The sequence below is a fragment of the Prosopis cineraria genome, unplaced genomic scaffold, assembly GCF_029017545.1.
Source record: "Prosopis cineraria cultivar Desert tree isolate PC_DT_omini unplaced genomic scaffold, ASM2901754v1 PC23, whole genome shotgun sequence".
Lineage (NCBI taxonomy): Eukaryota > Viridiplantae > Streptophyta > Magnoliopsida > Fabales > Fabaceae > Prosopis > Prosopis cineraria.
Window position 1 is genome coordinate 21609 of NW_026555354.1, and position 27187 is coordinate 48795.

A 27187-nucleotide genomic window follows, 5' to 3' on the forward strand; every position below is an offset into this window, starting at 1 on the left:
ACTTCACTAGATAATCTTTGATTAAGCTAGAACCATTTCTTGGAAGATGACCTAAGGTTGGGCCCTATATTGCATTAGGGTTAGCTCTAATTTAATTTTGAGGGTAAGCTACTAACACCAATCACACATACACAAATTTAATAACCCAAGAATTTTAGTAAGAACTAAACTTTATGGTAAGGTATTTTAAGAGTATTTTTATAAAAATTGAGACAAATCTATCAAGAAAATTGGTGGTTCAATGGAAACTCTATTTGCAACCTATCATCAGGTTCTGTGTTCAAATTCTTATTGTGAAAGAAAAGGAATTTTGTTTTTTGGAATTCAGCCTTGAGAAATTTCTACATTTGTTGGACACCAAAGTGTTGCAAATTTCACAACACAATTCTTGTGCATGTGGAGCCATGAATCTAAATATGTAGTTGAGGGATCTAAAGTATAATGATCAAAGATAGTGAAGATGTAAATGAAAAAAATATAAGTTTGCAGAGTATTAATTGAATCAAAATAAGAAAAATATTCATGCATACCTTTCTAGGCATTAAAATCATAATTATGTGTGAAGCAAAAAAAAAAGGTAGAAATGAATTTAAACTAAAAATATGAGAGAAATTTTATTGACACATCTTTACTGGACTATTATCCAAACATGTAAAAACCTTCTTGAGGCATGTTCTAATTAGCATGAGTGAATCGAATGATTGTCAAGGCATTATTCTTGCACAAAGATTTTTCCTTGAAATGTGCATAGTAATTGAAAAACAAAACAAAGACAGAGCTCATTTTAATATTGATGCATGATAAGATATCATAAAAACAAAAATGAGTAGCACTCTCATATTTTGTTAAAGAAGAGCTTTAATTCAATAAAAATTAGATAAAGGTTTCCCATTTTATCTAAGCAAGAAACATATCACAAATAATATATAATATGACAAGGTAGATTAAAGTATAGGAAATTTGAATATAAAAATTAGAACATAGTCTTGTAATTTTTTTTAATTCCAACAATTTGCTAGATAGACGCATGAAGAAAAAAGGAACATAACTAGCTAGATTGCAAAAAAATTAAATACATTTTATACATGATGTAGAGGTTAGACACTAAGTTAAAAAATTTTAAAATATTACAGTTCATTCTTAAAACATTTAAATATAGCCAAAAAATAAGTATGGCTTTTTTGGATTATATATATTTTTTCTTTTATTCTTCAGTTTTTAATACATACTTGTTGAGCTTCACATAACTTAAAAAAATATTTTTAGAGCATACGTACAATAATGGTGTAACATCCTGAATTTCAATCCAAGGAATTAGCTGCTAATCAAGGGTAAATTAGTAAATAGTGGATTGATCATGGTTGGAATGTTGAGTTGATATTTCGTGTTGATTGGTTGTTGTGTTAATAAGATTGAATGGTAGAATGAAAATCCTAGTACAAAACGCATAAGAACAAGTTAGATTGAACTCACTCTGCCACATGCCGTGGCAGAATTTACATGCGCCACGGCACAATGTGCAAAAATCACTTAAAGTGACGTGATCAGCTTGTGAAATCAGAAGAGAGAAGTAAGGAAAACACATATGAGGAGGTGGAGAAGCTTGGCTCTACTAGGGCTTGCATTATCTAGTGATTGGGAGTTGGCTTCGACTAGTGATTTGTCGGGTAAATATTGACCTAAGCTTCATTTCTACCCTATTTTCATTGAATTTCATCAATTGAGAAATTGAACCAAGAAGTTTTAAAGTACTGGAATCTAAAAGAAATGTTTAAAAAGAGCTATTGAATATGAAACTAAGGTTTTGTGACTAGTATGGAGTTAAATGGTTGAGCTTTGAGGATTTAGGCTTAAAATAGCTTAAAAATTAGGTTAAATGGTGAAAATTATTGAATAAATGTGTTAGGAGGTTGTCATGGTCATTTGAATAGCCTATAAGGCCAATAACTGTAAATAGTAGACTTATGAATTCAAAAGTTGTTAATTGGACTAGTTTGTGTGTTAACGGATTTGGTTTAGTTGAATTAATACTTATGTGAAATGTTAAGAATTGACTGAGGGACACTACATTATGTAGATTGAGCACTTGTGACATTGCTCGTGAGAATTTACATGCTTAGGAATCCATAGTGATTGGCAACTCTTAATAGTAACTAGAGTAACCCTTTTACTTGTTTGTTTGTGAAATCGTTTACAAGTATTTTTGTATAACTATGTGCATTGTGTTATAAACTGATAGAGCAGCAACATTATGAAAGAGTATGCATGCGGGTGTATGAGTAATGTAAGAAATGAATTTAAAGAGACATATGCAGACATGTGCATTGTATTTATGAGTATACCATGGATTATGGTAGGGGCATGCAGCCCCACTCTAAATAAGTCCAAGAAATCATAATAATCTAGATCATAGAGATTGACTCCATTAGGATGAACCTAGGAAATCCTGATGATCTAAAGCGTAGAGCTTGACTCCACCACAACAAACCTAGGATATAGAATGATCTATGAGTATACCCTAAACTAGGGTAGGGGGTCGTGGTCTACTCTATGTAAGGCTAGAAAGTCCTGAAGATCCTGAGCGTGGAGCTTGACTCTACCACTACGAACCTAAGAGACCACCCATACAAAGAGGATTACCTGGTCTGAATAGAGGTATGGTGGGCCCTATTCTATGTAACTGGAAGTCTTGATCTAAGTATAGAGAATGCTCTGCTAGGTGGAACTAGGAACGAATTAGTATGAGCATGCTGAGATTGATGAGAATTAATTCCTATATATGCATATGATATTGCTTTTCTTGAAACACATGTTACTTATCTCTTGTTTATGATTTTGCTTACTAACTAGTAATTGGGGTTATATCTAAGTTACTGGGATGTATATCTCACTCTGTTACTATTGTACATATGTGAAGAGAGCACAAGAAGGATGGGAAAGGAAGCGAGGAAAGAGTGGTCTTGATTGGTAATGGTATGATCACCATTACTGTAAATGAATGTATAAATTTATATTTAGAATTCAAGTTACCAACTAGGATGCATAAGTATATGTGAAAGGTTAATACGAATTGTGTTGTGAAAACTTGCTTATATATATATATATGATATTGTATCTTGTTGAGGGTGCCCTAGTGAAGGGCACGTGGGTAGGTCTAGATATCATTCAAGCAAGTGTATGTTGTTTTGTAATTTGTTCTACTTGTGTGAATGTGAATTGAGTGTGAATTTATGTGTATATGTGAGAATTTGACATAAATGGTAAGGCTAAGTCCTATTTGAAAGAGTCGATTATATTTGTAATTCCTAACCATATGGTGAGGTGGAGCCCCATATGTAAGAGTTAGATGGTTAAAGGTGTAACATGTCTATGTGTATATATTATATAGATTGTGCCTTATATAAGTCTACAAGTGTGTAATGTGGCATTAAGAGGTCAATTTGAGTGAATGATGTGATATATGCGATGTAATGTGTTAATAAGGTGTATATAGTCTTTTTGGACTTGATTCAAGACCCAGAGTAGTCTAATGAGATTAGGAATGAGATTTGAGCACTTAGGGTGTGAGTTTTGAAAGAAAAAGTAACTTTTTCCTTCGGGTGTCAAATTTTAGATTGGACCGTTGGATCAAGTCCAAACTCATCTCATTACATAGATTGCATTGTAAGCTTCGTTTGGCTGCTTGAATCACTCCGGTCAGACATTAGATGTGGAAATGGCGTGCTGTAAAAATTCACTTTTTGAACTGCCTTGCTGTCAGATGCACCATGTTGCATCGTGTGCCACACCACGGTGCATGGCACAGAGAAGAACAGATTCATGGCTTCGTACCACATGCTGCAGCATATGGTCTAAGTCGCAGCGCATGGCACTTTTCTAAAGGAGAGATGTTATGGCTCTTTGAGACATAGAATTGTGTATACACATTCGTTAGCCATAATATTTGAATTTATGTTTAATGAAGTCAGGATCCTAGATTTTGAAAACAATTCGAGGGCTTATATTATTGTGATTGTGTTTGTTAATTGTGTGATTGGAAATGGTAAAGTCCAGAATAAGTAGGAACTTTACAGTTTGGTGTTAGCTTTCTTTGGTTTTGGTCTCTTTGTGCCTTGCATCATGTTAGTTAGCAACTTTTATACATTCATTACTCTTTTCTAGCCTCTAACCACATATTTACTAACTTTACTTGATTTTACTCCTTAGGAGGGAGAAAGGTACGTAAAGCTATAGTTATTCAATGGTAGCTATGAGGGGATGTGGTAGAATTTCATAGCACACATAGGCTCAGAATGCCCAAGATGTGCAAGATTCAGAGGTGCCATCGGAACAACCTTAAGGTAATGACCTAATTATGGCATGGATGTTAGAAGTAACGCTGAATATTTAGTGAAGTCTAGCTAGCTATGATGCCCTGAACCATAATAAGGATCACGAGGAGTCAAGGCTAGAGCAGGAGGCAAGGCTTGAGGTTAAGGTAAGAGTAGAACTTAAGTAGCAACCTAAGGGATAGTGAGTAGGCCTAGTGACCTCCACGCTTCAGTTAGTAGGCCAGTGACCGGTAGGGAAGATTAGGAGATTCCCATAGATCAGGTTTGGAAGACTTTTTTACGATTAATGTAGCATCCCAAAAATTTTAAGACTTGGATTTATTTTAAAATAAAATATATATAATTAAATTAAAATTAAGAATAATTTGATAGAAGTCCAAAGTTTGAATTTTACTAAGTAAAAGTTTAGTTTTATTTTATTTTTAACTAAGGGAAAAATTACAAAAGTTGACCCGAGCTTTTATCCTATAATAAAGAAATGTTGGGCCTTCCTTCTAATTTTCCCTAAAATTGTTTTGTTCAGTTTTTAAAGGGGAAAAAATGCAAAAACATAGAACAAAGAAGCAAGAAAACGCACAATACCAAGAGAGAAGAAGAGGAGAAGAAAAATGAAGAGAGAGAGATAGGACTCAAATCCAGGAGGCTTTGTGGTCGTTGTGAGCTTAGTTATGTGGTAGGTGAGCTCCCTACTTCAATCCTCTTCCTTCCCTCGTAGTTTTCTTGAATTTTTGGAAGAGGTAAATTTTGGATCTTAATCTTAAAGGCTTTGTTCTTATAATCTTTGGTTTCTTTAGGTCTTTAGGAGGTTGTTTTGAGTTTCCATATAGTGCTCTAATGTTTTGATAGCAATTGGATGAAAAAGGGAGTTTTAGGGCAAAAATCAAACCCTAAGAGATTGGATTTCACTCTTCAACGGTTTGAGCCTGTTTATTTGGTTATAATTATGTTATTTGAATCCAATAAGATTTAAACTAAGCCTTGGTTTTCATTATAATGGCTAATTGTGAAAGTTGGTAATGCCAAGTGAAGGTTTTTGGTTGATTAAAAATTGTATGGTTTGAATATTGGCCTAATGATGGCTAATACATAGCTTTGGTGGTTAAGTGGTACTATGTGAATGGTTGGTTTAATATATGGACCATTGGGATGGATTATAGTCTTCTTTTATGCTATTTGCTATGATAAGTGATGTGGATCACTTATATGTTATAGGGAATTGTTGGTGGAACTTATTGAGAAGTTAAGGAACAAGCCAAGTTTCATTTTGTACAAAGGGAAATGCTTTTGGTATAAAAGGGTTGAGGTAACAGGGGAATTTATATTTCTTGTTGCGTTGTTTAGCTATTTTTTAATAAATATTACTAGCTACCATGCATTAAATGTTTTAAATGATTAAATGAAATTAATTGTGTTTTATAAAGACTTATAGGTACTACTTGGATAATAGTGCACATGTATTTTCTATTTTTTTAACAATAATGTTTTTATGGAAATGAGGTTGTTTGTTTGTAAATATAGAGAATGGAAGTTTCACTTAAGGAAGTGTAATTGAGTTAGGTACTTTAGATAGGCTAAAGAACTGCTTAAGGAAGGAGTGATATTTGTTATACTACCTTAGAGTATTAAAGTGGTCAATACTCAAGAAAGGTAAATAAGAGTGAAAGGCATAATCTCAATGGGAGTTTACCATGGGAAGGTATGGACTTGTGATATTCTATGGCACACTACTAGTGCTCAGTATTACATTTCATATTATGGGCTCAGTACACTAAAGTAGTTATTGGATTAAGTGTTCGACATCTCTCAATGGGGGAGAGAATTTGACATATAAAGTGTGAGGTTAAGTGTCTAGACCAAGGTAGCCCTCACATGAAAAGTAAGTCAGGCTAGCTTTAAGAGGAAGTTAGCTTCGACTGCTCAGGATTCATGTTGAAGGAGCATAGGAAGTTAGGTGGATTTGATCATGCCTTAGATTATATTTGTGCCTGTGGAGGTAGAAGTGGGTATAAGGTTTACCTATGAGTTAAAGAGTGCCAAGGGGCATTCTATAAGTCAAGAAAGGTCATACTAGCCTATATAATGCATTCATGCATTTTAAATGACTAAAGTATGTTATGTTTAATATATTATTCATTTATTCAACTATATCTTACTTTGTAATAATAAATGTAGATTTCTTTGTTACTGAAATTGTGGTTGTCTCACCCTTTTCTTTTTAATATTTCTAGGTCCAGCCGAAGGATCCAGTGTTAGACGAGGAAAGGAGCAGAGCTAGGGGTTGTTTGTGGATTGTAAAGAATTGCAACCCCTTTCTTTTGAGAAAATCTATTGTAATGTATTTAGGATTAGGGTGCTAGTAGAATGTGATGATATATATGTGTGTGAATATGTGTGGATTGTATAGCTTTATATGAATTTTTTGTCTGTTTGTAGACTTGTGACTAGGAAACTTGGTTATAGAGTGTGGTTTTGCTGGATTTATTTGGTTGAACAAGTCTCTACTACAAGCAAGTGTTTATTTTGGTATATATATGATTATATAAGCAAATGTAAGGTGGTTGCATTGCAAATAGTGTGCTATGGACAAACATACACCTTGGATAGAAAGAGTAAGTGCATGGGCCCCATGGGGATCTCTGAGCTAAGTGAAAATGTTTAGCACGTGTATTCATATGTGTATATGTATTTGGAATGGTTTTTAGCTATTCTTGTGTGATTTGTAAATTTTGGGGGCTTAGGGTCCATTTTGGGAAATGGCACCTATGTGGTCAAATTTTGATATAAGGGGTTTTTCCATCATTTAAAATATTCTATCAGGTACTCCTAATTCTATTTGACATGTCCAAAGTGTTCCTACAGGTTTGTAACCATTAGGATGAGATTTGTACAATTTTGAAAATGGTTTTTTACCAAAAAGCTACACTTTTACATCCGATTGTCCAAATTTCAATCCAACTGTTGGATTTTCTGGAAATTTGGGTCACAAGTAAAACTTTATATATTCTTTATGTGGGCTTTTTAATCACCTCGATCGGATATCGAACAAAGAAGCAGAGTGCTCTGGAAGTTAGTCTAGATAAGCCCTCATGACAACAATATAATGCTATCATGGCAACAACAATTGCTGATGTTGGGATGCACATGAATTTTGATCCGACCATTGGATCCTTTTGAAATTTAGTACAATTGTAGTACTATTTGAATGTGACATGTACACTTTGGAATTTCTTTAATTGGTGGTCAGATAATGAAATTGTGCACTCTAGAAATTGGTTCAAATGTGCTGTCATGACAGCAAAAATGCCAAACTTATAACGTGTCTAAATTTTAATCTGACTATACACTGCTAGTAATAATTATAATTGACGTGTGAGATTTAAAATTACTTCGATCAGAGGTTGGACGATAGAACGGTGCCTCCTGGAAGTTGGCCTAGAAGGGCTATCATGACAGTAATTTAATATTATTATGACAGTAACTTTTTACCCTGCTTTCACCTAGTTTTCTTTCGTGCACTATAAGTAGAACTTATAAATTTTTTTCTAAATGTTTTCAATGTTTATTTTATAATGGTGTATTTGTTTAGTAATTTAAATGATTTGTTTCCTAAGTTGGTTTTAGGATTAACTCCTTAACCATACTTGGTTTATTTTAATTGTGTGATTTTTGGATAACACTCGAGGCAAGTGTTTAGTTGAATCCGCTAACCTTTAATGGTAGTATGAGAGAGGGAGATGTGAAAAATTAGATAGAGAGAATAGAAACTAGTTTTGAGGTTATTCCCTGTTCCTTTGAGCAGAGGTGATATTAGCTACAATATAGCCGGTAGAAGATGCCAAGCATTAGTGGCATTTAGTAAGACCCTCTGGTGGTAGTCGACTCAGCTGGGAGCAATTCAGAGAGAGATTATTTGATTACTACTTCCTTGCGGCATTCAAAGATGAAAAGGAAGCAGAATTTTATGTGTTTCAACAGGGAGACATGGATGAAGAGTCATTTATGAAAAAGTTCAACCAACTTTCAAAGTTTATGACTTACTTGCATGAGAGGGATGATAGTAAGTAAAAGCTAAGAGATTAATTGAGAAAATATGCCCTGAATATAGAAGGTAGATAGCCTTACTAGGGGAGGCTACTTATGAGGAAACTTGCAATCGACTTTGTATAGCTGCAAGACGAGGTCGAGAGGTAGATTTTGAGAAGGGAAGAGATACTTATAAGCAATTTTCTACTCTATTAGGCCCAACTGGAGGGGTATTAAAGAGAGGCAATTCTAGTACTAGTGGTTTTGGATCCTCAGGCAAGAGAGTTTTCAGTAAAGGATTATAGTCTTAGGAGTAATTGCCCAGGGCAGGAGGTTTAGTAGGGCTAGAGATTCTAGAGCTCTACAACAATTAAGTCAGACTGCTACCACCCTTATATCTTGTGTGAGCATTATGTGCTCAGCTATGTGTGCGATTTGTGGCAATAACCATTTTGGAAGGTGTTACATCTGTAGTGGCATGGGCCATTTTGTGAAGGATTGCCCTGATAATTGAGGGGGAGCTTCTAAGTAATGACCGATGGTGTTAAGTTGAGTGTACATAGTTTCCTAGGAGGAGGCCCAAATGGCACCAAATCTAATCACAGGTACAATTTCTATATGCAAGAAAAGAGTTTAGGCTCTATTTGACTTTGGAGCCACTCATTCATTTATGTCACATGATTGTGTGAAAAAGCTGGAGTTGCTTGTGCATGGATTACCTTACATAGTTAAGGTGTCTATACCATTTAGATTACTGGATAAGACTAGTAAGGTGTGTAAGGGAATTGAGTTGTGCTTTAATAGTAGAACTTCTGTGATAGATCTGATCTTGATTCCTTTGTAACAATTAGCGTGATTATTGGAATGGACTAGTTGATAGGGAATAATGCTATTTTAGATTGTGCCAGAAAGATGGTATTGCTACTAATTCATGTGATACCTACTGGGACTTCCATAACATCTACTAATTAGCCAAGATTGTTATCAATAGTACAAGGTAAAAGGTTTATTTCTGAAGGCTGTTAGGCCTATGTCATTTTCTTTGCAATGGAAGGCAGTGGTAGTAGCAGTGTTGATGAAATCCAACTTGTAAATGATTTTCCTAAGGTATTTGCAGATGAGATATCTCATTTGCCATCAGAGCGAGAAGTAGAGTTCTCCATTGATTTGGCACCTGGTACTCAGTCTATTTTGAAAGCTCCATGCAAAATGGCTCCTTTAGAATTGGTGAAACTTAAGAAGTAGCTTAAGGAATTGTTAGAGAAGGGCTTTATATGCTATAATGTGTCGCCATAGGGTTCGCTAGTCCTATTTGTGAAAAATAAGAAGGGCAGGTTGCGATTGTGTATGACTACAAGCAACTGAACAAGGTGATAATAAAGAACAAGTGCCCACTCCCAAGGATAGATGACTTGCTAAATCAGCTAGTGGGAGCTTCAGTGTTTTTTAAGATCGATTTGTGATTTGGATACCATCAATTGAGGGTAAATACAGAGGATATACCTAAGATAGCATTTCATACTTGATACGGTCACTTTGAGTTCTTGGTGATGCCGTTCAAGTTGACGAATGCGCCTGCAGTTTTCATAGACTACATGAACTGTATATTCCGTCCCTTCTTAGATTAGTTTGTTGTTGTGTTCTTAGATGACATACTAATATATTTTAAGGATGAGGAAGATCATGTGAGGCATCTAAGGACTATGCTAAGTATTATGAGGGATAATCATTGTATGCCAAACTAAGCAAATGTGAATTTTGGCTATGAGAGGTAAGATTTCTCGAACATGTAGTGTCAGCTAAGGGGATTTTAGTGGATCCTCACAAAGTAGATGTCGTGTTACAATAGGAACGGCTAAGCTTAGTGATTGAGGTGCGAAGTTTTCTAGATTTGGCTAGCTATTATCGAAGATTCATTCAAGGGTTTTCATAAATAGCTATTCCTTTGACTTAACTAATGAGGAAGGATCATCCTTTCATTTCGGATGATTGGTGTGAAGCCACTTTTGTGAAGCTTAAAGGAAAGCTAACCTTAGCACTGGTGTTGATTAATTTTGATCCACGGTTGCCTTATGAGGTTTATACAAATGCTTCTTTAAAGGGCTTAGGATGCGTGTTAATGCAAGAAGACCAAGTAGTGGCATATGAATCTAAATAGTTGTGACCTCATGAGGAGAGCTATCTAACACATGACCTAAAGTTGGCAGTTACAGTATTTACTCTTAAAATTTGGCAACATTATCTCTATAGAGTAGAGTTTAATATGCACAGTGATCACAAGAGTTTAAAATATCTTATGGATTAAAAAGAGCGCATTATGAGATAGAGGTGATAGATGAAATTCCTGAAAGGTTACAACTTGAGATTAAGTGCCATTTAAGGAAAGCTAATGTAGTAGCAGATGCTTTAAGTCAGAAATTATTATATATGGCTGGGTTAATGGTTCAAGAACACCAATTGTTGATGTCTTTGCTAGAGGTGCAGCTTGAAGCATTAGATTACACCTTAAATGTGATTCACTCAATGATTATTTCCAATGAATTTTGGAAAGAGATATGGGAAGTACAGTTGGAAGATAAATTCTTGTCAAGTGTACGAAAGGATATAGAAGAGGGTCATACTACTCTTTTTTGGTTCAGTGATGATAGGTTCATCTTGTACAAAGATCGAATTTGTATATCGGTGGATGAGGAAATCAGAATAAAGCTTTTGGAAGAAGCTTATCGAAGCAGATATGTGATGCATCCTAGTATAACCAAGATATATCATGACATGAAGAAGCATTGGTAGTAGCGAGTATGAAATGAGATGTTACCGAGTTTGTGAGCCGATATCTCACATGTCAAAAAGTAAAGATTGAGCATCAAAGACCAGCTGGGATGCTTCAATTCTTAAAGATTCCCTAATGGAATGGGATAGTATCTTACTAGGCTTCTTGTCTGGTTTACTAAGGACTCAGTCAAAATATGACTCAATGTGGGTTGTTGTGGATTTGTTGATGAAGTCAATGTACTTCTTGCTAGTTAAGACCACTTATGATATGGAAAAGTACGTAGAGGTGTACGTGAAAAAGGTGGTAAGACTACACAGTGTACCTAAGGACATGGTCTCAGATTGAGAACCTCAGTTTACTTCAAGGTTTTGGGGAGTACTATAGAGGGCTATAGGTACTGAATTGAGGTTCAATACCTCCTATCATCCACAAACTAATAGGCAGATTGAGTTCATGATACAAAATTTAGAAGACATGCTTCGATCATATGCCTTGGAATAAAAAAGTAGCTGGGACAACCATTTACCTTTAGCTAAATTCACATACAATAATAGTTTTCACTCAAGTATTCAGATAGCACTGTTCGAGGCATTATATGGGATAAAGTGTCAATCGCTCTTATGTTAGGTCGAATTGAGTAAAAGAAGCGTGATTAGTCTAGGTATTATAGATCAAACCATATAAAAGATCAGAGTTATTAGGCAGAGGCTTCTGACTGCCCAAAGCCATCAAAAAAGTTATGTTGATAAACGGCATCAGCCATTAGAGTTTAAGGTAGGAGATCATGTATTTCTTAGAGTTTCTCTAATGACTAGTATTGGGAGATCCATACAAGCTAAGAAGTTATCACCTCAATATATGGGACCATATTAGATTCTGAGTAAAGTGGGTTCTATAGCATATAGGATCACTTTATCTCCACCTTTATTCAAGATACATGACATGTTTCACGAGTCACAATTGAAAAAGTATCAATCAGATCCATCATATGTGATCGAGCCAAAAGAAGTAGAACTTCAAGAGAATCTTACATACCAAACTGAACCGGATTGGATAATGGATATCAAAGAGAAACGGTTATGAAATAAGACTATCTGCCTAGTTAAAGTGTTTTGGTGAGGAATGGCTATTGGTAACGCGATGTGGGAGACGGAGGAGATCATAAGGAAGCAGTACCCTCATTTGTTTTCGTGAGGTAAGTTTATAGTTGTGTTTGAATTTTAAGGACAAAATTCCTTTAAAGGAAGGGAGAATTGTAACATCCTGAATTTTAATCCAAAAACTAGTTGATAATTAGGGATAAATTAGTAATCAGTGGATTGATCATGGTTGGGATATTGAGTTGATATTTCATGTTTAATGATTGTTATGTTAATAGGACTGAATGGTAGAATGACAATATGGGACAAAACACGTGAGCACAAGTAAGGTTGAACTCACTGTGCCATGCACTACAATAGAATTTGCATATACTAGGGTAGAATGTGCAGAAATTAGTTCAAGATGACATGATCAGCTTGTGAAATTAGAAGGAAGAAGTGAGGAAAATGCATCTAAGGAGGTGGAGAAGCTTGGCTCTACTGGGGCTTAAATTATCTAGTCATTGGGAGTCAACTTCGACTAGTGACTTATCAAGTAAGTATTGCATAGTCCTAAGCTTCATTTCAACCCTATTTTCATTAAATTTCTTCTGTTGAGAAATTGAACCAAGAAGTTTTAAAGTATTGGAATCTAAAAGAAAGGTTTAAAAAGGGCTATCGAATATGAAACTAAGGTTTTGTGACTAATATAGAGTTGAATGGTTGAGCTTAGCCTAAAAGTTAGGTTAAATGGTGAAAATTGCTTAAATGAATATATTAGGAGGTTGTTTTGGTCATTTGAATAGTCTATAATGCTAATGACTATAGATAGTGGACTTATGAATTCAAAAGGTGTCAATTGGACTAGTTTGTGTGTTAAGGGATTCGGTTCAGCTAAATCAATGCTTATATGAAATGTTGAGAATTGATTGAAATTGAGCACCTATGACATTGCTCATGGGAATCTACATGCTTGGGAATCTATAGTGATTGGTAACCGTTAGTAGTAAGGGTAAAAGGTAACTGGAGTAACCCTTTTACTTGTTCATTTGTAAAATTATTTACAAATATTTTTATATATCTATGTGCATTGTGTTATGAAATATAGAGTACTAATATTGTGAAAGAATATGCATGCAGATGTGTCAATAATATATGAAATGAATTTGAAGGGACATATGCAGACATGTGCATTGCATCCGTGAGTATACCCTAGATTATGGTAGGAAGATGCGGCCTTACTTTGAGTAAGTCCAGGAAGACGTTATGATTAAGAGTGTAGAGCTTGACTTCGCTAGGACAGACCTAAGAGATCTTAATGATACAAAGCATAGAGCTTAACTCCACTACGATGGACCTAACATATGGAATGATCCACAAGTATACCCTTGACTAGGATAAGGGGTTATGGTCCTACTTTGCATAAGGCTAAGAAGTCTTGAAGATCCTAAGCATAGAGCTTGACTCTACCATGATGGACCTATGAGACCACCCATATATGAAGAGGATTACCTGGTCTGAACAAAGGTATGGTGGGCCCTGTTCTATGTGACTGGAAGTCCTGGTCCAACATAGAGATTGCTTCGCTAGGTGGAACCAGGAATGCATTAGCATGAGCATGATGAGATTGATAAGAATGAATTCCTATATATGCACATGACATTGTTTTTACAAAAACACATGCTACTTTATCTCTTGTATATGCATATGATTTTTCTTACTAACTGATAATTGAGGTTATATCCAAGTTACTAGGACATATGTCTTACTCTGTTACCTTTGTACATAGATAAAGAGAGTACGAAAAGGCTGGAAAAGGAAGCGAGGAAAGAGTAGGCTCGATTGATAGTGATATGACTACCATTAGTGTAAATGAATGTATAAAATTGTATCTAGAATTTGAGTTGCCAACTTGAATACAAAAGTGTATGTGAAAGGAAAATATGAATTGTGTTGTGAAAACTTTCTTATGTATATATATGTATATGATATTGCATCTCACCGAGGGTGCCCCAGTGAAGGGTACATGTATGTTGTTTTGTAACTTGTTCCACATGTGTGAATGTGGATTGAATGAGAATTGAATGTGGATTTATGTGTATATGTGAGAACTTGACACAAATGGTGAGGCTGAGCCCTATTTAGAAGAGTTGAGTATATTTGTAATTTCCGACCATAATAAAAATAGTAAAGGAGAAGTTGAGATAGAGCTATATATTAAAGACATAGATAGCCCATAATCTGATAGTTCAAATTAGAAGGAAAATCTTCATGGATTGAGTATTGAAAAATAAATAGAAGAAAAAGAAACTATTGAGAGACTTAAATGAAAAGATCACATATTTGGAAGGGTAAATCTTCATGTAATCAATACCAGTATTGCATGCTTAACTCTGTTTTGAAGTCCAAAAAACAGAGCAATACAATTCTATATTTGAAGGACACCAAAGTGGTGTAAATTTCACAAAACAATTCATGTGCTTGTAAGTGACAAATCTAAATGTGTAACTGAGGGCTCTAAAGTACAATGATCATTGATGGTGAAGATATAAATGTAAATAATGCCTTTCTTGTTGCTTGCAAGAGCATGAGAAGGTAGATAGCAAGAAATAGATAATGATGGGTTGTGATGTGAATGGGTTCATATTTTCAAATTTGGATGATCACCCAAAATTCCTTTAGATTATTGTTTGTCATATGATTAAAGAACTCAAATGAAAAGGACAAAAAAGAAAAACAAATGTTTCTAGTGGTGCTCATATATTTATTTAAAAATCTAAAAATATTTAAAAATATAAATATTATATTTTGTTGAAGGTATCCCTTGTAAATTATTCTCACTGAGGTCTAACATTTGAAGCATATTCAAACTCCCAATTGCTTTGGGAATATTACCTATAATTTAAAAATAAATTTTGCAAGGAAAAAAAAATTACACATGATAGATTTTAGTATAATAATAAAACTATAAACTCAAATACCAAAAACAATTAATGATGACATGGTCACATGAAAATATATAGTCTTAAAAAATTGAACTGGACTAGCCATTTTAATCAGTTGAATCGGAACTAGCACTTGGCCAATTTCCGTACAACGGTCAAAACTGGATCCAAAAAGTGATATAACGTTGCAAATGAATTGTTACATAATATACGATGTGGTTAATTATTATGCATTACCAAAAAAATAAAATCAACGGCCAAATTTTGAAGTCTCTTTATCTTTTCCTACGCCTTTGCCCTACACCTCAACTATAAACAAATCTTGCACTATGTGTTGAGGAATATGTTTGCCTCTTTTTTAGCCCATAAAACAGATATGTTGATTCTGGTTTATAGGGACTAAAGTGTGCTATTTTCCAATTTATTAATTCCTGTTTACAGTTTAAGGAAAACCATTGACATGGAGATTTTATATTTTAATATTGATGTAGATATTAACATTTTCATACAAGTGATTATGTTCCAACTGACAAAAGAAGAACAAAAAGGAATAAAATGATTGATAGTACCAAACTATCATTTATTAATAGTATATCAAATTTCCAATGCATCTTTATGTTGCCAAACAATTAATTAAAACCCAAAAATGAAGTCATCAAAAGTGAAAATGAATAAAGGATAATATACTAAACAAATGCCAAACAAACTTTCCTGATACAAAGAGATAGATTTTGTGATTTTAAATTTCATGAAATGTGTTAAAATGATGCAATATAACTTTATGAGATGATTGATAATATAAAAAAGAAAAAAAACAAGACCACTGACTTTTGGAATGTATTCCATGAGAAGATAGTGCTATAAATGAGGGAGTTAACTAGAACATGCAAAATCTTTTTACATGTGCCTCTATTAAACTTGCAAAAACTAAAATACCTTTTGTAAATTCAATGGGAAAAAATAAACATTATATTTCAAAATTAAAAACATGCTGTTCAATATAAATTAAATATCTTGAATCGTAACACAATTCACAAGCCAAATACATCATATTGGCTTTTTATACAATATATAGTATATATGAATACATTTTGATAGAAAAAATATAATATGTCATTTAAATTTCACTTATATTTTACTTTATCACTATACTGAAGGTTGTTGAACAATTTTTCAGGAAAATATAACATCCAAAAGACTATGTATAAAATATTTAAAGTACATTTTGTTAATATCTTTCTAAAATAAATATACTTAATGAGTATATATATATATTTTAAGATATGCCTGTTCAAATTTTAGTTTGTCCAAATAGATTGATCCATGCAATGTATAGAAAGAAAAATGTTATGTTGTAGTGCAATTGAATTAAGAAAATCAATGATAATTTTATTAACACTTGATGTCTTTGATATGAAATATCAACACATTTTGAACGTTGCCTCACACCTAGAATTCTAGCAATAGTAATATATAAAAAAAATAATTACACAGGAATTTAAATTGACAAATTAATGGAAGTTAAAACTGGAATTATAGTAAATATCTCAGTAGCTAGCATAGAGTGGTGACGTAATCTAATAGAAATGTGAATTATATTGCTGCTCCTACTGTAAAACTTTTGTAGTGCCACATATTATATATGGTTCATTTTATCTGACTTTAAAACTAAAGCATTTCAACAAGTCTCTAGTTCTAACCAATGTTTGCAAATAGTAATTAAAAAGAATCATTCATGTATAAAAATAAAAATTCTAGAACACACAAATGTATAACCAACAGGAAAAAGTATATTAGCTATAACATCATAATTTGATGAAAAATTACCTGGTATATTGGCTTAAAAAAATTAACTCTTAAATATATAAAAAATTTAAATTTGTCACACAGCAGTTATATTGAGAATATTTTCTATGTATTTGATAAATATATAATAAAATTTGTCTAATGCTCCAAGTGTTCATGCATGGTAAATCATTTTTAACAAATCTAACTTTTAAAATTTAAAAGAAATGTTTCGGGATCATCCTTTTAATTTTCTATAAACTTGTTAAAGAACGACTTGGAGACACTTTCTTCCAGGGGACATATATATTTATATGATATAGCCCGTCTCAAAAAATAACTCAAATATGATAGAAAATTACACATTATGTGATTATGATTAGTTGAAAGCATACCTTCAATGTTATTTCCACTAAGGTCTAGCTCTTGAAGTTTTGTCAACTTTCCAGTATTCCTTGGTATTTGGCCGGACAACTTGTTAGCACCTATAGATATAATTTTCAAGTTTGATAGGTCACCAATTGTTTGAGGAATATTTCCTGCAATATGATAATAAAAAAAAACCACATTATTATGAATTCTCATGTATAAGATTATGATAAAAGAAAAATAAGTAACAAACATAATTTTATGAATGTTCTTTTTTTTAAGTTATTGTGATTATGATATAATAACTCGTGAATTTGTATTTAAAAGAAACTAGTGTCCGGAAAAATAATGAAGTTCTTAAACCAAACAAAATTGTTTTGTATATAACCTCTAAATTGTCAACAAAATATTATAGGACAAAATAATTCATTAGCACAAATATACAAATTTTTAAATTGTACTTGTTTATTATAGAGCATAAATGATTAGATAAATACAAAAACAAAAACTCAAATATGATAAAAAGTTACACATTATGTGATTATGATTAGTTGAAAGCGTACCTTCAATGTTATTTCCACTAAGGTCTAGCTCTTGAAGTTTTGTCAAATTTTCAATACTCCTTGGTATCTGGCCAGACAACTTGTTAGCACGTAGATATATAATTTTCAAGTTTGTGAGGCCACCAATTGTTTGAGGAATATTTCCTGCAATATGATAATAAAAAAAGCTACATTATTATGAATTCTCATGTATAAGATTATGATAAAAGAAAAATAAGTAACAAACATAATTCTATGAATGCTTCTTTTTTTAAGTTATTGTGATTATGATATAATACTTGAATTTGTATTTAAAAGAAACTAGAGTCCGGAAAAATAATGAAGCTCTTAAACAAAACAAAATTGTTTTGTATATAACCTCTAAATTGTAAACAAAATATGATAGGACAAAACAATTCATTAGCACAAATATACAAATTTTGAAATTGTACTCATTTATTATAGTGCATAAATTATTAGATAAATAAAAAAAAAGGTGCATTGTTCCGTGCTTGAATTGTTCTGTGCAGAAATGGTGGAGGGAGAATGATATAGATTACGAACGGAATTAATGGTGTTTAACAAGAGTAAACAAGTAAGTTTAAACTGCTAAGATGCACCTTTCAGAATCTTTGATATAGTATTTTTTTAAAAGAGTTAAAAATAAAAATTAAATTGTGTACTTTTGAAAATTTTGTGACGGCTTATGTAATGTTAATAAAATTAAATATAAATGAATATATTTCACTCTACAAATAAATCATAAATAATATGAAAATTTTCTAACAATATATATCAAAATTCGCAAAACACTTTGATCATAATGACTCACATATATAAAAAAATTAGAATAACCAAAAATAATTATAACATAAAAAGGGGTGAAATAGTGTATATTGTGTGTATATATATATATAATATTAATAAATTATTAAATTTGTTGAATTTATATCATTATATCACTTCTAAATCATTAAAATGTGAATTCATTTTATATTATTTAGAAATTTTTTTATTGAAGTACATTTGTAAAGTCAATATGTTGTTAATATTTATATATTTGTATTTTTAAGTTTTATATTCTTGTACTTCATCTATTTTCTAATATAACATTTCTCTCAAATCATAAAATTAATTTTTAAAATATTGATAAAAAATTAAAAAATAAAATTCAAATGAAGATTGCCTAAATATATAGTTATCTTTTAAAAATGTATGGTTTATGCCATCCGTACATAAAATCCTTGTGTGTGAAGAGTTGTTAGTTTCATAGATTGATTACACTTATAGGGTAATTCAAATTCTAAAATTAGTCAAAACGGTAATGGTTATTGAGGGGTATATAGTAAATACTAAATAGTTTAATTCAAGCCAAACAGAAAAAGCTTGAAAGCTAGTAATGAATATTTAATTAATTTCTACCCATCATATGTTTGATTTATTTATTCCAGTGGCTGGCCCCTATATGATATGGCTTGAACTTTTTCTTTTGATGTTTTATACCAAACATTTAAAGCCTAATATTAGATCCTACAACAATAATTATAAGATTCAAAACCAGTTCATCTGATGAAATACAGAAATTAATATATTTTAAAGAAACCTGCTATGAGAGGAAATCTATCTTAATTTTATATTTTATTACTTTATGTATTCTACTCTATTCAGCAAGTGGGCTGTTTTATCACTTCCTGTATTAAATGAGCTGCAAGTAAATTTATCCTTATAGGGAAGGAAACTGCAAGCTTATATTTTTTTTTTTTTTTATGCTTACTTCTTATTGTTGCTTCTATAAAAAGCTGCCATGCAGCACATGTAAGAGAGTTCTTAGACCTTTTGATGATGAATGAATACTAGAATATGAAAGCTCTCTCTTTCTCCCCTCTTCGTCTGCCTCCTTCCCCTCCACTGCTCTGCCTTCATCTTTCTAATTTCTTCATCTCTTTGTATTCTGTCTTTTCTCTCCCTCCCTGTTCTTGATCTCTCACTCTGTTTCTGTTATACCTTTTCCTCTTTTCTTCAAATCAGTGCAAGCGTGAGTGTGTATGTGTCGCATCATCATCTAAAATATTAGGTCCCCTTCAATCAAAAGCTAGTTCCATGCCTTCTTATTTCTTTCCATGCATCTCAATTAAAACTCTAATGATGTCAATAGGCAAAATGAAAAAACACAAACATTTAAGACACACGAACACCTACAAAATTGTTTGAAATAATTTAGAGAAAATATAAAATTACCTGACATTATTAAAAAAAAAAAAACCTATTAAGGTGTTGTATGACAAAGACATCCGCTCAAGTGAAGATGAGTCAAAAATAGTTGGAGGTATTTTTTCTAAAAGATTGTTCCCTCTTACATGTAAAATCTTTAAATGTTGAAGCCTTCCAATCTCGAGTTGCATAGATCCATGGATAAAATTTAAGTCCAATCTAGTGTCTCTAATTTTGACAAATTTGATACACTTGGAGGAATAATGCCCTCAAAACTATTACTATGAAAAATCAGGTGCTGAAGAGCAAATAAACCTCCAATGCAAGCTGGAATTTTCCAATCAGCTAATTAACAGTAGGGGTTTTAAAAAGCAAAATTAAAAGTTAGGGGGTTAGTTTTAAAAGTTTAAAGGTGAGGGGGTTCATCTGCAATTGTCTCAAAGTTCAAGAAGGTTTAACGTATTTTTGCCTAATAATATATCATAACTTTTACCAAATCATAATCGATATAATGTATTCTTATTTAACTTTTAGAATAATTTTAAATAAAAATCCTAATTTTTAAATATTTTAAATTTTAAAATTAATTTAAAAAATGATAAAAATTGTTTCAATCCTAAATGAAAATAATGTATACTTAACCATTTAAATATGTATTATTTTGAAACTATTATTCAAAAATATTATACTTGAAATTCAAAATATTAATTTTTTTGAATTATATAGGAGTAATAAAGCCGAATCAAAAATAAGATAAAAATGAAAGTTGAAAAAATAAATGAGTTTTGGGTTAAGTGAAAAACAATACCTAAACTCACTTAGATTTTAAATTAGAAAATTTTCATTTAAATCCCGAGAAATTTTTATAGCAAGTTTCCAATGCTTTTTGGTTAATGACCTGAAAGAAGATTGACACTTATAGACACAATTAGGAATACTTTATTTATAGAACAAATTGTCTAATCCCATTAATAAATCACATATTAGTCAAGCAAAGGGTATTTCCAATATGTTCACATATTTTAAGAAAATATTGTTACATTGTTAACTTGTTAAAAACCATAAGGTTCCAATTCTACCCTTTTTAAATTAAAGGCATGACTCTAGAACCAAAAAAATTATTTTAAGAGAAATAATCCTCATTGAGCTTATGATATTATATGACTCAGGAACCTTCCATCTTAATCAATTTGCAATACCTTCCATATTACACACACACACACACATTTCAACTAATGATTTCACGTTGTCTTGCAATTACGCTTAAGAGTGGACATATATGTAGTCTAATTTTTTTTTTAATTTTTCAAAACGAAATCAGTGATAGAATTAATATAATACTTATGTGAAATTCATTAGTATTTGTTGGGGGACTTCCAAAATTGTTTAATTTAGCTATAAAAGAATATAAATGTAATTGAATTGATCGTAATATATTAATATAATTTTAGTTTTATGCATCAAACCAGTAAATTAAAAAATTTTAATGGGACTTGTTGTACTAATTTTGAAAGAATGAATGGCTCAGTTTTTTTATTTCTCCTAAACTTTTTTACTAATTGTTTAATTGTTTTACTAAAGTCGAGTTTCGATAAGATTATTGATATTGATTTTTTTTATTATAGTGGGAATGTTAAAGGTGTAATGAAGAACTTTCCATATCAAGCTAATACAGGATTACTAAAAAAACTGGCAAAGTGCACTAATAATTAATAACGGGGTCCAAATTAAGCGGTGGTGCAGGAATTAATGTGGCCTAGTTATTTCTTTGTTTTTTTTAATAGGAAACACAAGCTAAAAACCTAAAACTGACCTCATTATTTCTGTCTTGTTTATCCAAACCTTGTTCTCTATTTTGTGTTGAGATTTTATTATATTTATTGCAGCTTGGTATTCTCTTATGACTTAACATATGGTATCAAAAAATTAAAACCCTATAGTTTATTATTATTATTATTATTATTATTATTATTATTATTAAACTATGCACAAGTAATCCTTTATTGAAAACAATCTTATTTAAAGTACAATCAGACACTAAATATGAGTATAAACTTAGATTCATATCTTGGTTCACAACATTGGGAGTGGTACCTCTAATTGGACTTGACAATGTTTGAGTCTGAATGAATTAGATAGCCATGTAAAATTGTTGTTGTTGTTGTTGTTGTTCTATGTATATGTATATTGTGTAACAATAAGGCCTCGTAGATTGCCAAACCAAAATGTTGTTTTTGGGATGACAGGGCATGGGACTTCTAGAAGAAGAGAAATAATGAGGTGTTGAATGCAAGAGGTGGGAGTAAGAGAGATCATAGCAAGAAGCTCATTCCAAGACAATTTATGGCATCATAATGAGTTCTTCCAATTTCCATCACTTCCTCCACCAAAAAAAAAAAAATTGGCAAAGACCTTAGTTCTATTGAACACCAAATGGAAGACAAGATTAGATATTTTCAAACTCTAATCAATGACCAAATCAGTAACATGTTCCCTCCCATTACGAGAACCATAGTCAACCACCGAACTACAATTTTGGGATCTCAATGCTTAAGCTTTATTTTTGTAGATGTTGGAAATGTTTAGGTGAAGAAGGGGTGAGATGGTTAACTAAGTTATTTAATGTGATTTTACGGTCCAAGAAAATGCCTGATGAGTGGAGGAGAAGTACATTAATTCCTATTTATAAAAATAAAGGAGATATTCAGAATTGTACTAACTATAGAGGGATTAAACTCATGAGCCACACAATGAAATTGTGGGAGAAAGTAATTGAGCACAGGTTGAGATTGGAGACAAGTATTTCTGAGAATCAGTTTGGTTTTATGCCAGGTAGATCAACTACAGAGGCGATTTATCTACTAAGGGGATTAATGGAAAAGTATCGTTGTAAAGATAAAGATCTACACATGGTTTTTATTGATTTGGAAAAAGCTTATGACCGTATACCAAGAGAAGTGCTTTGGAAAGCGTTGGAAAAAAAGGGAGTACGGATTGCTTATATTAAAGCCATACAAGATATGTATGAGGGGGTAAAAACTAGTATAAGAACACCTAGTGGTCAAACAAAGGATTTTCCTATAAAGATTGGACTACATCAGGGATCATCTCTGAGTCCTTATTTGTTCAACTTGATTTTAAATGTTTTGACGGAACATATTCAAGAGGAAATCCCGAAATGTATGCTCTTCGCGGATGATATAGTTCTTATAGCAGAGACAAGAGAAGAGGTTAATTGTAAACTTGAGTTATGGAGGAGGACATTGGAATCGAAAGGTTTTCGTCTGAGTAGAAGTAAGACGGAATATTTATATTGTAAATTTGGTAAAGGAATATTCGACAATAATTTGAAAGTGAAATTGGGAGATCAAATTATACCTCAAGTGGTAAAGTTTAGATATTTGGGAGCCATTATTCAAAATGATGGCGAAATCAGTGGAGATATTTCACATAGAATTCAAGCTGGGTGGTTTAATTGGAGAAAAGCTAAAGGAGTTATTTGTGACCGTAAGGTGCCTAATAAACTTAAAGGAAAGTTTTATCGCACTGCTATCAGACCGGCAATGTTACATAGTAGTGAATGCTGGGCTCTAACGGGACAGCAAGAGCATAAAGTTGGAGTAGCAGAGATGAGAATGTTACGATGGATGTGCGGACATACACGTAAAGATAAAATTCGAAATGAGCACATACGTGAAAAAGTGAGGGTGGCACCTATTGAGGAAAAAATGGTAGAAAATCGGTTGAGATGGTTTGGACATGTACAAAGAAGACCAAGGGAGGCACCAGTGAGAAGAGTGGAACATATAATTTTGAGTCCGATTAAGAGAGGTAGAGGAAGGCCTAAGAGAACACTCTTGGAAGTTGTTGAACGCGATCTCTTAATTAATAATATTCCTAAAAGTTTGATAAATGATAGAGCACAATGGCGTCTTGCAATCCATGTAGCCGACCCCACCTAGTGGGATAAAGGCTTGTTGTTGTTGTTGTTGTTGGGTTTGATTGCAATTTTAGAAACATTAATGAATATAAATACCAAATTTTGATGGACAACGTTGATATGTTGAAGTTGATCCAATTGGGTCTTACTTTCTCTTTTATATATACACAAGGAAGGGTGGAACGTGGAAACGGGGCAGTTGGTTGCGAAGCCTGTTAAAAGCCTTTTGGAAAAAGAAAAAAAACAAGAAGAATTTAAAAATTATAAAATAATGCCTAAGTTTTATTGACTTTATGCTTCTTTCCAAAGTATGCTTTATTTATGGACTCTTGACTTTTTATATAAAAATAAATTGATTTGTTGAGGAGAATTTTTGTGTAGATGAAAATTAAGGAAGTCCACTTTGTTTAATGGTCTTGATCAAAACCAATGTCCAATGCATAAAAGTGCAATCAAAATATATTTGGTAAGATTGAATTTAGAGATTTGGCATAGTGGGCAGTACATACCTGTGAAGAAGTTGTCTCCTAATTGTAACTCTTTGAGTTCCTTGCATTGTGTCCAATCAGATGGTATAGCTCCAAATAATTTGTTGGCTTGAAGATCCAAAGCTTGTAAATTTGGAAGGCCATGACATATATTTGAGGGAATGCCTCCCGACAAATTATTCCAACTAAAATCAATCTCTTGCAACCCAGATATATTAAAGATAGTTGATGGTATTTGGCTTGAAAACATATGGGTGTCTAAAAATAAAATTTTTAGACTTTTAAGATTACCAATCTGTTCGGGAATGCTTCCTACAATGTTACATCAATAAAAGATCCATCAAATTTAGTGTAATCCACCAAAATATAACTAGATCTTGAAGTTGGGAATAAAAGAGAATCAAGTAAAATGCAAAATAACTTTTGAAACTATTGGTAACTTATTCTTTCTGAATTTTAGAATTAAGACAGTGTACAATAAGTATTAAAGCCAATTTGGGACCCTTGGCTATCTCATTAATGAGTTCGCCCCCAATATTGGCATTTGCTAATCATAATGAATTTAATATTTTAACTAACAAATGGCTGAAGAAGATAAAAGGTTATAATGCTCTTGGACCCCAATCATGTAGTTGCAAATTTGTTATAATGTTATTTCAAATAAAATTATATCTTAAGAATTTTGGTTCCGTGCAAATGGCAATTGAAGCTAATAGGCAAGAATTTTATTGGCACAATTATGACCAAAGTTGTAACATTCAAAGGTAACACATCTTATATATAATAACTAATAATTAATTTCATAGTCAATATATATATCACTTGTATTTATGATTTTGATTATTGGATTTTGGAATATATAAATCATACATTGTCAATGAAAATAGGCATTGAAATTCACATATTTAATTTTTTTTGGTCAAATCACATATTCAATTTTAGATTTGGCAAACAAAAAACTATGGGGTTAAGTAATGAACTTAAACTTGCTTTAATGTGTTGCCAAAAAAAATTGTTTTTAATCTCAATTAAACAAATATGATATATGTTAATGATGGGACACTTACAGTACTTCAACATTAATATATAATATTATCTCCAATATGCAATTATAATGAGGGTCTATATAATAATTATGTAAACCATAACTTTCCACAAATTTACCTTTATAAATTCATATCTACCACAAAATGAATCAGAATCATAAATTTGGCAAACAAGTTGAAGAATTAACTTGTAGGGCATAGGCTGACTCATTTTAAGGAGTCCAAGCTAAAATTATAAAGATGTTTGTAGCGAAGAAAAAGATTCTACAAGTCAACAAAAAAAATCCACCTCAGACAAACTTTAAAGAAAATTTATAAACAAGCATTCTAAACAAGCAATAATGGAAACCCAAAAAAAAAACGTGTTAAAAAAAGTGAGGGAACGAGAAGTCCTAGCTTGTAGTATTGAAAAAAAAAAATTCATTCTCAACAAAAAAAATTCCGCACGATATTGCCCCAAAACTTAGCATTCTAAACAAGCAATGAGGGAAAGAGAAATCCTAGTAGTATTAAAAAAAAGTGTTGATGTGGAAAACAAAAAGGGAGCTAACAAGGACAAAGACAAATTTATTCGTTCAATAGCTCTAATCTATCTATGAAGGGAATTAAAAGAAAAATCTTCATGAGAATAAGTGTAAAATAAAAAAGAAAATTAAAAAATTATAAAGAGACTCAAAAGAAAACAGCATGAATGGACTTCGAAGAGTAAATCTTCCTGGAATCAAGAATAGTTTTATATATTTACTTATGTTTTCAAGCCCAAAAAACAGAGGTAAAAATAGTAACACTTCCCTCTTTGATGGACACCAAAGCGTTGGAAATTTGACAACACAAATCTTGTGTATGTGAACTACAAATATGAATGTGTAGTTGAGGGATCTAAAGTATAACGATCAAAGATAATGAACATATAAATGTAAATAATGACTTACACATTGCTTTCAAGAGCACCAAAACTCCAAAAGGTAGAAAGCAAGACAAAAAAAAATCATGGGCACTTATGTGAATGGGTTCATATTTTTAATCTTAGAAGATCACCCATTTCCTTAGAATTATTGTTTGGGATATGATTAAAAAACCCAAATGTAAAAGGACAGAAAGGAAAAACAAATATTTCCAACAAAGGCGCTGATAAATTTATTTAAAAAGCTAGAAAATATTAATTAACATCTAGGGCCATTATTTTTATACTTGTAAGATTGCCAATTGTTTCAGGAATATCTCCTGCATACATGACAACATAAAAAAACACATCATTAAGAGTGATGATGCATTATAAATCGTGCGGATGCAATTCATGTGATAGGCATCCTACATGGAATTTGAGGGATGTTTTAGGTGGAAATGAATTAATCAAAACACATACTTTTTGTTTAAAAATACTTAATTATCACAAATATTAAGTATATCATGATTTCATAGTGTAATAATTTATTTTTAGAGTCATTAGAACTGTTTGTCATGATGCAAAATGAACCACATGAAAAGAAAAACATGCTTTTTTTACATGTGCTGAAGCTTTTCAATACATTTTATATAGACTGAAATATGGACTAAAGATTTAATTGGATGCAAAATGATTATAAAGAAATAAAGTTTTACACAATACTCCAAGTCACCAGTTTACAATAACAACTTCGTCTATTCCAAACGAA

At 32.0% G+C, this 27187-nt stretch overlaps 1 protein-coding gene across 1 annotated transcript in view; it reads right to left on the bottom strand.

Moving 5' to 3' along the window:
• The window catches only part of LOC129294940 (receptor kinase-like protein Xa21), a gene marked incomplete at its 3' end in the record, with an annotated part of 53566 nt that overhangs the window by 5017 nt on the left and 21362 nt on the right, over positions 1 to 27187 (bottom strand). Inside the window, exons 5-7 of the mRNA XM_054933408.1 lie at positions 24508 to 24798; positions 17869 to 18012; positions 17332 to 17475 (exon numbers count right to left, since the gene is read on the bottom strand). Of these exons, the coding sequence (XP_054789383.1) occupies positions 17332 to 17475; positions 17869 to 18012; positions 24508 to 24798 (579 nt within the window). The remainder of the gene's footprint in view (positions 1 to 17331; positions 17476 to 17868; positions 18013 to 24507; positions 24799 to 27187) is intronic.